This window comes from Astatotilapia calliptera, chromosome 19, assembly GCF_964374335.1.
Source record: "Astatotilapia calliptera chromosome 19, fAstCal68.1, whole genome shotgun sequence".
Taxonomy (NCBI): Eukaryota; Metazoa; Chordata; class Actinopteri; order Cichliformes; family Cichlidae; genus Astatotilapia; species Astatotilapia calliptera.
The window spans coordinates 19,918,096-19,930,133 of record NC_137440.1 but is presented as its reverse complement, the minus strand read 5'-3'; the positions used below and the strand labels follow the sequence as shown (position 1 = coordinate 19,930,133).

General features: G+C 37.5%; 1 protein-coding gene across 1 annotated transcript; it reads right to left on the bottom strand.

The window, feature by feature from the left end:
• Window positions 1-128: 128 nt before the first annotated feature.
• LOC113011770 (RING finger protein 145) lies at window positions 129-11,507 on the bottom strand. Its single transcript, XM_026151501.2, has 11 exons — window positions 11,218-11,507; window positions 10,713-11,020; window positions 8,570-8,678; window positions 7,280-7,371; window positions 6,555-6,796; window positions 6,120-6,295; window positions 5,885-6,025; window positions 5,618-5,800; window positions 5,392-5,539; window positions 4,481-4,837; window positions 129-1,214 (listed from the first exon to the last, which is right to left on the bottom strand). Exons 2-11 carry the CDS (start codon window positions 10,879-10,881, stop codon window positions 381-383), a joined length of 2,451 nt encoding a protein of 816 aa, XP_026007286.2. The 5' UTR covers window positions 10,882-11,020; window positions 11,218-11,507; the 3' UTR covers window positions 129-380.
• Window positions 11,508-12,038: the final 531 nt, after the last annotated feature.

Genomic DNA, 12,038 nt, shown 5'->3' with positions numbered 1-12,038 from the left:
TCACAAAAATGCTACCCAACCTTGAGCAAGAAAACTGACATGAAAAGAAAACAAATGTGATTTCTCCAAGAAAACATCTTTAGTTGTGACCTGCTAAAATTCAGTAAATACTAATATAAGATCAATGCTTTATAGTTACATTTTTTTATTAAACATGATCTTTATTTAACATTTTCTTTAAAGTTGTACATTTATCGAACACAATTTAATCTCATTATTTAGTCGAGATACACATTATTTGTTAGACCAAAGCACATTCATTATACTGTCTGGCATTTCCCCCCCCAATCTATTGGTTCACACAGAGAAGCCAAATGTTTTTAATTTCCTATTATTGAGAATTATGCTTTTATACCCTTCAAGGCACTGGTACAGGGCAGTCAGTCACTGGTGTCTGTGCTTCTACGTAGGCTGAGCTCAAGGCTCTGTGGAGCAGGTTCAACCTCTCTGAGGCTTTCTGAGTCTGAATATGTGCAGCTACCTTTATAACTTTGGGCACGATCAGTGCAGAGTTCTGAGTTTTTATTACACGATTGGACAGATGATGGACTGTCAACAAGTGTTTTTCCACTTGAGATTCCCTCTTGATTTTTCTCTGTATTGTTTGCCTCTGGTGAATTGAAGCGCTTCCATGATTCAGGTGTCCCATCACATCTAGGACTGAAATGAATGCTGTCCTCAACCTCTGCTAGTTCAGAGGCAGACTGGCCCTCTGTTGTAACAGTTTTCAGGGTAGATGGCAGTATGGAGTCCTTACCACTCTCCTCAGCTTGGTTGGGCGTGTTGGGAGGATTTTTATTTTGAGGCGTATGAGAACTTGAAAGGTCCCCTGAACGCACTGCATGGACACATTCAACACAGTCCCCACTGGGGCTGTAATGAAGACCCTGATGGGCTTCACTATTTTCTCCATTCTCAAAGCTTTCCCTTCCCTCCTGCTGCTCAGTGTCATCAGGAGTTACACTGTTGCTCTGTGTCTCCTGCACTGTTGCTGTATCCAGCTTCTGATCTCCCTCTGGTGCAGCTGGATCAGGCTCCGCGTCTCTCTGAGGTGGGGCGGCCGGGCTGTCAGCTGATGCCTGGCTCTGACCCGGCGGTGTCGGTCGTACCGTTTGGTGGCACATGGGGCACGTCTCCTGAACATACAGCCATTTGCGGAGGCAGTTAGAATGGAAGAAATGTCCACAATATGTGATCACGGCAGAGCTCATTTCCTGTAAAAAAAAAACAAAAAAAAACAAAAACATAACTAAAAAAATAAAATAAACAAAATGCATAGAAAAATGATACATAATTATCAAACTATAAAAGTTTATATTAATATAACAAGTCTGTATATTAGATAGGAATATTTATTTGTATCATATGTGTAAATATTAGGTTGTATAAATAGTCAAAACATCTATATAAGAAGAGCTAGACAGGTGTAGGAATTATTAAGCATTCGCATCCTCCTACTTCCTCTTATGAACAAAACTTTGTTTTTGTTGGGTCCCCCCCCTTTCATTTCTTAATGAGATGTTTATTTTTTCATGTGACTTCTCTTCATTTACCTCTAATTTATTTTGCATTAATATCAGTCAATTTAATAGTTTTCTTGTCCCCCATCAGCTTACTTCTATCCTGCTTTAACACAGGTAATACAGTTTCCATGAAAGTCAATAAAGTCTTATCTTTTACAGGTAAAATGGCCTGTATTTGTATAATGCTTTTCTAGTCCCTAATGACCCCAAGGCGCTTTACACAACCAGTCATCCACCCATTCACACACACATTCACACACTTTCACACACTGGTGATGGCAAGCTACATATTTTCTGTAGGAATTTCCTTGATGACTAACTACTGACTACTAGAGATTAGAGATGGCACGATACCACTTTTTTATGTCCGATACCGATACCGATATCATAAATTTGGATATCTGCCGATACCGATATGAATCCGATATAGTGTTTTTTAATCAACAAAACTGTTTTTTAAATATCTTGCTGCATTTTGTACAAGTTCATACTCAAGTTTAAAACAACAACTACACTAAAGCTATTCTGTTATACCTGTATCCAAAAAAATATTTCATAGTTCAGCAATACTGATCAATCTAATAAACTTAAACCGACACCATCCTCCCTATTCTGGTATTTTAAAGAGTACTTAGCATAAATATTAAGCAACCTAACTAATAGGGTTCCAACTCCCACCAACAACAAAAATAAATAAATAAAAAATAGGGAACCACCCCTCACGCTCCACCTCATGATGCTTAATCGACGTAATCAACCTTAATTTGATGCAGTGTGAAAAAAAATGCACAGAAATCAATTATTTTTCAAGAAATATTAAATAGATTCAACATCTTTCTTCAACAAAATTGCAGACTGCACAGATGGTACCTTCCCAAAGGAAAAAGTACTATAGCTTACTAGGGTATATATATTAGACTTAATAGTTACTATATACAGTAATGGACTTCTATTCATTTTACATCAAATTAAAACTTTGGGTGTCAGATAATTATTTATTAAAAGCTAGACATTTTAAATGAGAATAAGAAAGAAAAGTATGTCTTTGTGCCCCCTTTTCCCTGTTAATGCCCTATCAGCCCCCCTGGCTAAACTTTGCTAGATCCGCCCCTGCACAGTTACCAGCGTCAGCTACGTAGAAAAAGATCCTCGAGTAGAAAGTAATATTAAATACATTCTAACAACAGCTTATAGAGCTTAAACGTGCTGCTGTTGTTCAGCCGCTGGTTTCCTCTTTCTGGTGCAAAGTGGGCCAAAAGCAAACTAGAGACACGGACTCGCGACAGAAAAGCCGATCAGCTGATCGTTAAGCAGTTTCATGATTGAAGTAGCAGCAAGAAGAGGCAGTCGCTTGTTAAGCTTAACGCAGGAATGCTTTACAAACATTCAGAGATGGACTTACACACTTGCTTTACTTCTCTCGGGATAACTTTGTCGGAGATGAAATGCCAGGTTGCTAGCGAAGCTCCAAATGCTATCCAGACCACCGACAGGTCCCGCATGCCACAGCCGCTCTATCACGTGATGCATACTGCTCCGACGTGCTAACGTTCTGAGGTGAGTTACGGCGTGTTGCAAGTTTTGTGAGGTGCTTTCGTGATATTTAATGGATCGGATTACATTTTTTATTTTTCTCCGATATCCGATCCAGTAATTTAGGTCAGTATCGGACCGATACCGATACGTAATATCGGATCGGTCCATCTCTACTAGAGATATTATTAACTTGTTTTGACCAGAAAAACAAACTCAAGGCCAAAGAAGTGTCCTGAATGCCAAACTGGAAAAACAGGATTAACAAACTTCAAAAACACACACACACCAGCTATTATATATGCAAAGTAGTAGTCATAACAACAAAAGGGGAACACTGTCAAAAATCAAGTATCAACCCATGACAACTTTTAATTAATGCCCCAATACAAAATGACACACTGATTATAATAAGTAAAACCTAAGGCACCTACAATAACCTGACAACTTTTATGTTAATGTAACGATACTGTAAATTAATTTTGGCCTTCAGCACTGAACAACTAAAATGCATCATCATCTCTATCTGGGATCATTTTATTAAACACTCTTTTTATATTGTTTAAATAATTTTAGCAAACTTTAGCAAAAATGCCTTAATTTACCATGGAAGTCAAAGTATTCAGAGAAAAAAACAACTAAATTTAAGTATATTTTATTAAGCAGGCATTTATGTATTTTCATAAGTATCAATAATGTAATCAAGAAAGCATTTTGTGTCTGATATGGAGGTGAACTGAGGGCACATTTAGCAACTCAAAGCCTGCCAGTCCTCTTGCTACATAATCCACACAGTCTAATTATTAACCACACCTAAGCATGGCGTGTCAGCCACTTGAGATTTGAGGTTTTCTGTTGAATTTTTAAATGGATTATTTTGTGTAACATGCACAAATTTTACATCACTGATGATTGCTTTTGGATTAAATTGTTTTTGGGGTTTTTTGAAATCATGAATTCTGAAATTTGGAAGATCAATTTTCAAAAGCCAAAACTCACAAAATGTGATTCCACAGAGTTAAATGTTGTTGGGTTTTTTTCCCCTCATTATTTCATAGCATAGTTCTGTGTAAGACTTGAACAGCAACTAAAAGAGGTGATGGTTTAGAGGAAACAGAGGTCATGATAACCCCAAACAAACAAACAAACCACCAAACAAACAAACCACAACAACAAAAAAACCCAAAAACATAAAAATTAAATCAGGTCAGATAATTGAACAAAATAAGTAAAAAACATAAAAAGCACCTACTTAAGTTCATTGGATGCTTTGTGTCATTTTGTGCAGAAACTACACGAGTTTGAAAATGAATTTTCACAGCCAAATGAGGATTAGGACTGGGTTTGAGGTTTTATAGTATCTTATGTTGTTGGTTCTCAGCTTTAACCATCTTCTAAAAACAAAAGCTACAAGGGTAACTGACCTGAAAGCAGATGGCGCACACATCATTGTGCTCCTGCAGCTGCTGAGCTGTGGCTCTGGGCAGGGAGTTGATCTTCTTAGCTGCTTCCTGTCTGAGCAGGAAGCTCCTCCAGCCAGACTGAGCTCTGAGCCAAACGTTAAAATATGAGTGGATGATAATGACGGAGGCACCCATCCAGCTCCACTCTCCAAAGAGTGACTCCCAGGTGCCATAAGCCACCACGCACAGTGCCACAACAAACTCCAACACACGGCTGACAGCGTTCACCCAGTAGATCACTTCGTCCAGGCTCTCAATTGGGTCGCTGCGAAACAGCTCCACCATGAAGAGGGAGTAGATCAGCATAGTGCCTGTAACCTGGAATAAACAGTCAGTCTTTTACATGTGCAAGTCAGCAGTCATCCTCCTCTCCCTGTATAAATCTACAGCTTCTGCCATGTTAACAGCTTCTTTGTTTTTCAGTTTGTGAAGGTGACCTTACGTTGTCTACTAAATGCCTTTTTCTATTTATGACTATAGGAGGTGTCACATTAGTGTTACTGCACAGGTGTACAGAAACAGGACGATGTCACAAAAAACAAACAAAAAGGTATTAACTATGTAGACATGCACTACATCTGACCTCCAGTGGGTGGAGCCAAAGTCATAAAATTTCTCACATTCAACACTGCATTGCTGGGACATGACTACACACATTTACAACTGGAACTAAATGGCAACAGTAGTAGTCCTGTTTTAAATGTCACAGTAATTAACACCAGTGATTTAAAAGCATATAAATAAACTAACCCTGTATTTCAGTTTCTGGAATATCTGTTACCACAGCTGCATTTAAGATTGCTTCCTGAATGTATTCATAACTTAAAACACACTAAAAAGAGAGAGAGAGAGAGAACATAAATACTTCCTACCTGAAGGGATGTAAGCATGCAGCTGGATACTAGTATGAGGAGCCAGAAATCCATGTGGAAGAACTGGGAGATCTTGTAAGCCATAAACACTGGGAAAACCAGGAGAAGCAAACACATGCTGAGGCCACGGAAGTGTTTCCACAGACTCCTGGAAGCACATATGAAGGAGAAATTAATGAAATCGGGAATAAGCTTAAAAAAGAAAAAACACTGTTGCTGCTCTTACCTGTTTCGTGATGCACCCAGTGCGAGAATAACTGGATCTGTTATTTCTATCATTGACTGCAGGGTTGAGGTCACCACGATGAAGAGGATGATGCTGAGGAGGAAGGTGCGCTGCAGTGCTTGCATATCCAACAGGCCTGTCTGAATGGCGAGGAGGAGCAGAGTGACGCCCTCAGTCACACCTCTGAGAACAAAAATGATCAGGAATTAAGATTAAATAAAAATAAAGGAGGTACAGCACAGAGATACAGCTTACATTATCAGTTACCTGTGCATGACATTCTCGTTCTGAACAGCGGCAAAACCTCCCAGGTAAAACTTGCATAGATTGAGCAGCCCCAGAGCCAGATAGGACACCATGAAGGTCAGACCCAAAAGAGAGTATGGTGTTGCACAACATTCAGAGACACTGTAGGATTCAAGCAAATGAGAAACCGATGATGTTCATATTGTCAGGATTAAACATATACAAAATGAAGGGAAGGTAATTAACACCTTCACACCTTGTGAGGAGGAAGAACATGATCCCATGATGGGTTATTGAGGTGCCAGCGGACATGATGTCTGAGCACAGCTGGACAATGAATAGAATAAACCAGAAGACGCTAAAGAGGACTGGGACAGCAAACTGGTTCCACAGAGAGATTCCCACACCCAGAAGTCTGTACAGCTCAATTACCTGAGGAAAGGAAACACGATAAAGTCCGGAATGTTAAAAAACAAAACAAAAAAACAAACCCACAGATTTTTACATTTATATTGTTCATTAACTGATTGTTTTCCAGTCTAGTATATAATCAAGAAAACCAAAAACATAATTTAGAAGTTTAGTATACTTAATAATAACCAAATAAGAGGTGATTTTGTCGACAGAAGACAAAAACAGTCCAGTATGAAATATGAAAAATAAAAAAATTAGAATATCAGAATAAGAGAACCTCCAGGTGAAGCAGCTCAGAGTAGGCAGCCCTTGCAAGACGGTATGGCACAAAGATATTTGACAGCAGGAACACGGCGATTCCCACTCCAGTCAGGCCCATGGAGAAAGTGTTGACCGTTAGCAGCATGGCATGAGGCGTGGCGCAAAGTCGAGCCAGCAGGGGGAGCATGTGAGCAGAGAACAACCACACCTTTTTGGTCTTCATCAAGAAGGCACACAGTGTGCTGAGAATAATCTGACCTGGCAGAAAGTAACAGTACAGCTTCACAACGGCGAACCCTTAAAAAGTAAATACAACAGATGCTTCCTGCATTATTTTACAACTGATTACAGTTTTTGAGGAATTTAAGGAGAACTTTGATTTGTTAAATCTGTAACACCTGTGACAGGCTTCAGCAGGCCCTAAACTGGATAAACTGTTCGCTATGAGAAGTGGCTTTAATTCACAGATTTCTTTTAATGTAACATTAAATAATCCAGTTTTCACATATGGCGTTATTTTTGTGCCACTATTCTGAGTGCACGTAAAAAATTTTTGCAGGTTCAAGTGTTGCATTTTCAGGAGAAATTTATTTTGAGCGAAGAAAAGCTAAATTTGAGTGAACAAAATTCATAGCTGCGTGCAAAAAATGTATTTCAGACCTTTTTAGAACGTAGGCCTATAGGAATCGAAAGCTTTCTAATGAACTTTCTAACTAATTACATACATGGTTTAGTACTCACTAGTCATTGCAGAGACAAATCTGTTGAAGGCCAAAGAATCACGATACACTGCTCCTTGATAACCATACTGTAGCTCTTCATGAACATAATCCCTATAAACCAAACAGAAAAAAAATCATTTTACAATCACATGTAAACTGCATGCTTTTGTTTAGAGTTACCCCTCATGTCTTTATACTTTGCTATAAAAATGGGAAACAGGTGCAGCAGCTTATTTTAACATGTGCAAACAGTATATCAGGCAACAGCAGACTTTATACAATTTGAGCATTAAAAATCAACATTTGGTGTGACTGCCTTTATTCATCAACAGTCTGAACTCTAAGACAGGCTTTCTCATCATTTCCTAAAGTAGTCTTCAGGAATAGTTCTCTAGGCTTCTTGGAGGACATTTCAAAGCTTTTCTGGATGTTGACTTTTTTTGGGGGTTCAAATTACAATTTTATCAATTTTGACAAGATCACCAGCACCACTGACTGAAAACCATGACAGAGTCTCTAGAATATTTCACAGATGGCTGTAGACGCTTACTTCTCAACTGACTCCCTCTGTGCATACTAATTATTCCATAATACCCGTTGCCACTAAAGTCCCATTCTTGTGCCATACCTAAGCCTTTTCTCCCTGTTTTGCTTCCTTAAGAATGGCTTCTTGACAGCCGCTTAAACCATTTTTGATGAGAGTTCAGAAAACAGTACATTGAAGGGTTATGCTATATCTCACAGGTGCTGTTTCAGATCTTTGCTTGATTTCTTTTTGTACAGTTCTTAATGACATGACTTTTAGAAATTGTCACTTACTGCATCATTTGTCCAGTTCCCTCATCTTTTTTAAGAACACACTGCACACCATACTGAGATATACGAAGTGTTCCCATAATAACACTTTGACAATAACCAAATGTCTGAATGATTCATACGTCAGCGTTAAGTGGCGGCACAAACAAACACATTCCTCTGAAAATGGTCAAATACCAGGAATGAAAAATGAGTGGTAAAGCAGCCGATGTCCAAAAACAAACTTTGAAAAACCTCAAGAAAGCATGGAGAGCTACTGCTAAAGACTGCTTTAAAAATACAAGAAACTCTTTAGAAGGAAAAGGAAGTAAAATGTAAATAAGTGAGAGGACACTCAAGACTTTTCCATAGTACTATAAAAAAAATTAAAAAAAAAAGCAGGATCATTGCAATTGCTGACACCTTTTGTCAAAAAAGCTGATTCAATCGAAAAAACCAAACAAAAACCCCCCAAACATCTAGGAATTGCAACAATAGTGCCAAAGGATCTCACTTGGAAATCTGATGCCCCATGTATAGGAGGAGGCCGGTGAGAATATGGAGGTAGAGTGTCACAATGTGTCTCAATGGAAGGATTAACACCACCACATTTATCAAATGACCTGGAAGACAAAGAAGAATGAGTGTGATGTTTTTATGCGTTTGATGCACAGCTAAAAGCACGCAAATATTATGAAATAGAAAAGATACTGTCACTTATAAATGTCTATTATCATTTTGACAATGCTGACTCTCCCCATCAGGCTGACTAAGCTTTCAAGAGAGTCTAAAACCACATGAATAGTTTATATTTAACTGTTTTTTTTTTTTTAAAGTCATGCCGATGACTTAAACTATGTAGTTTTTATTGAGGATTTCATTGATTAAAAACTGTTAATATAAGGTTTTGAAATCTCGTATGTCCCGCCAACAGTCCAAAAGTTAAACAGATTCAGTTTACGGTTACACAAGCCAGGTAAACACAGGAAATCCTCACACTATGACAACCCAGAAAATATTATGAAATAATTAATCAGCTACAGCTGCTTATTCCACAACAGAGAAACAGAATAAAAACAAGAATATTTATAGTGTTTATAAATGTGATATTATTCCGTTATTCTAATCACCCAAATGCTGCTTTTCACAGGACCCTTTTCAATATTTTTTTATTGGTTTCTTGTTTTCAAGAGAAGCAGTAAAACATAGTAATGCACGTAAGACTTAAAAATGCAGATCATTTTCAACTTTTTTTTTTTTTAAAGGTAATTCTCTGTAGGTTTTCTAATTTTCATTAGCTTTTCTTTGGATAAAGTCTGTGTCTTTTAAGATGACAAAGCAATCTGAAGTAACATTTTGACCAGGGGTGGACAGTTATGTTTCACAAGTGCCACATGGGAAACTGGGACTGATGTGAAGAGCCACAATAATCTTATAAAGAGATAAAACTTGGTTTTTCCTTCTCAAATCATCATGGGCCCCCTGCTCATTCATTTCTGATTTGCCAAAAAATATAATAGTCCAAAGTTCAAACATATATAATGATAGCTGTAAAATTTTAGCTTAAATTTTGACATACTTATCAAGTTTTCCTTCTTTCTTTTTTTTTTTTTTTTTTTTTTTTTAAGAAAAACGGTTGACCTACTTCCTGCGCGTTTTTTTGCACTTTGAAGTCAGACCACAAATATCTTATTGGTACTTGTTTTGTTTTTACGTCTTTCTGTATATTTTAAGCTGTACCTGAATTATCAGACTCCTCGAGAGCAATGTGCATGCCTAAAAAGTGGATCTTGAAAATGAAAAATATGCATTTATTTATGACAATTATTTTCTCAGCTATGATTAAAATATGAATTGGAAGCACCAGAATTTGGTTTCATTCAGATTTGCTCAAATCAGCATGAAGGCGGAATGAAAATAGAATTTTCTTCAATATTGTGACTAAGAATTTCATGTTAAAAAGTACTGCACATGATTTATTTTACATTATTGTAAATATAACTACAAACTATTCATGTGAATTTTATTTATTTATTTTTTTAAAGGGTGGCTTTATTTTTTTTTTGTAAAACATACTTTAACTAACCAATACCCATTCATGTCTCTAATGTATCAGTCCTAAAAACTCTGTTTGAATAAGATAGTCATATCATATTCAAACACCAGCTCAGATTTCAAAGTGAAAAATATTTTTTTAGAAAAGGCCTGAAAGTGTGTGGGTGGGCCTGTTAAAAAAATAAACATATAGAAAAATATTTTATATACAAAGCAATAAAAATTCACATTTTGAAACCATAAAATTTTCAGGCAAATCAGAGGTGGTTAAGCAGAAAATACTCTAAAAACAATATGATTATTTAAGATGTAATGACCCAATTAATATTGAATAGATTTGAGTTCTGCTTATTAGTGCAGCCCTCCACAACAGTCCCACTTTCTCATTTGCCCCCTTGGGAAAATTAAATGTCCACCCCTGATTTAGACCACCACAGTAAACTCCAGTAAAACCAAGACTAAGGTCATTCTTCTGAAGCAAACAGCTTTTTGAAGGAGGGCGACTCAGTGTAATTCTTGTTAGGAGAGACAAATAAAAGCCATGGAGCTTAACATTAGAGAGATTTACTTATTCTCCCAGCTCCTTACTTGATGAAACTTACCAATGTAATACATGTTCCAGATGACATACTTGTATTTGAAGAGCATGTCTTCATTTTTTGCCTTGAGGTGCTCCGTTACACCTTCAATGTCACATTTGTAGAGCAGGTCTAGCACCAGTATGCTCGGCACCCTGAGAGCAACGTTGGCCAACACTTCCAGACGAGGCATCTTGATTTAAACCAACTCCCACCCCCCTTTTTTTAGTCAGCAGAGTGCTAATGTGTCACATACTGTTAACTAACAGTTTCCCTGTACAGGACACAAGCCCCCAGCACCTTCACAACTATTTTGCTCGTCGTCTTGTCATCTGGAAAACACACAAAAACACAAGTTAGGGTGATGAGAAGAAACCTCTTAGCTGCCAGGCCGTTATTTAGCTGCTTTTGCGCCTCATTTCCAGCCACTATTATTTATTGCTGGATAAATGCATGAGTACTACTGCGAATTAAACACATTTTAAAGTAGATACTGTGTAAAAAAAAAAAGTGACAGTGGTACACTTACTTCGCTCAGTGACAAACATCACAGCCAAGCAGCCATTTGCTAGCTATCGCTAGTTGCTGCTGTTGCTGCTTTCGCGGCGGCCAATGACATGTTTTGCTAGCAGTGCGCTCAAATATAGTTTAGTTTTTCTCTAACTTCCGCTTCTCCGAGATAAACGGAAATAACCGTCATCAGAAAAAGCGAAATTAAAAAGCTAAAACCATGATGTCAGGGTTAGTAAAGACTCTTCAAATGCAATGTTATGATTCCAATGGCTTGCGTGGCTATTTCCTGTCCTGACGTCACGTCGAAAGGCACCAATCAGGTTCAAGTATTTTTGATTTCAAAATAAAAGTAACGTCTTTCCACGACGGCTGTCACTACAACTTTCAGTAATGTTGACAAAAGGAAGAAAATGCATTTCGCGCTTGTACTTTCTAGAAGTGAATGCTGATTATATTTTTTGTATACAAAAGTGCAACTTAAGTGACACAATGATCATTGCATACAGTGATGTGCAAAAGCCTTTGAGCCACGTTTCTTTATATTTCTTTGTATTTTGTTTCCAAGGGTTAGCCAGATTTTCTTGAAATATTTTAAAGTGAACTTGAGAAATAGTTTTAAGAGTTTTTTCCTTTGGATATCATGGACTGCTTTTCACCCATTTTCAGACCAGTCCGTGTACCCGATCATTTAAAGAGGAATGTTGTTGTTTTTTTGTGTGTGTTTATTTGTTTTCTTGTCTCCTAAGCCACTTTACCCTGATCTATGAGTACTTCTAACAAAAAAGTCACCTAATTTAAGTAATGAATATTTTCATATCTTTTTCAGAGTCGAATCAA

Excerpts from the sequence above, each read along its gene's own strand:
- LOC113011770 (XM_026151501.2), bottom strand. The coding sequence starts at position 10,881 with ATGCCTCGTCTGGAAGTGTTGGCCAACGTTGCTCTCAGGGTGCCGAGC. Across the intron at positions 7,372-8,569 it reads ATGGGGCATCAGATTTCCAA|GGATTATGTTCATGAAGAGC; the intron begins GTGAGATCCTTT and ends TTTGGTTTATAG. Across the intron at positions 6,797-7,279 it reads ATTTGTCTCTGCAATGACTA|GTCAGATTATTCTCAGCACA; the intron begins GTGAGTACTAAA and ends ACTTTCTGCCAG.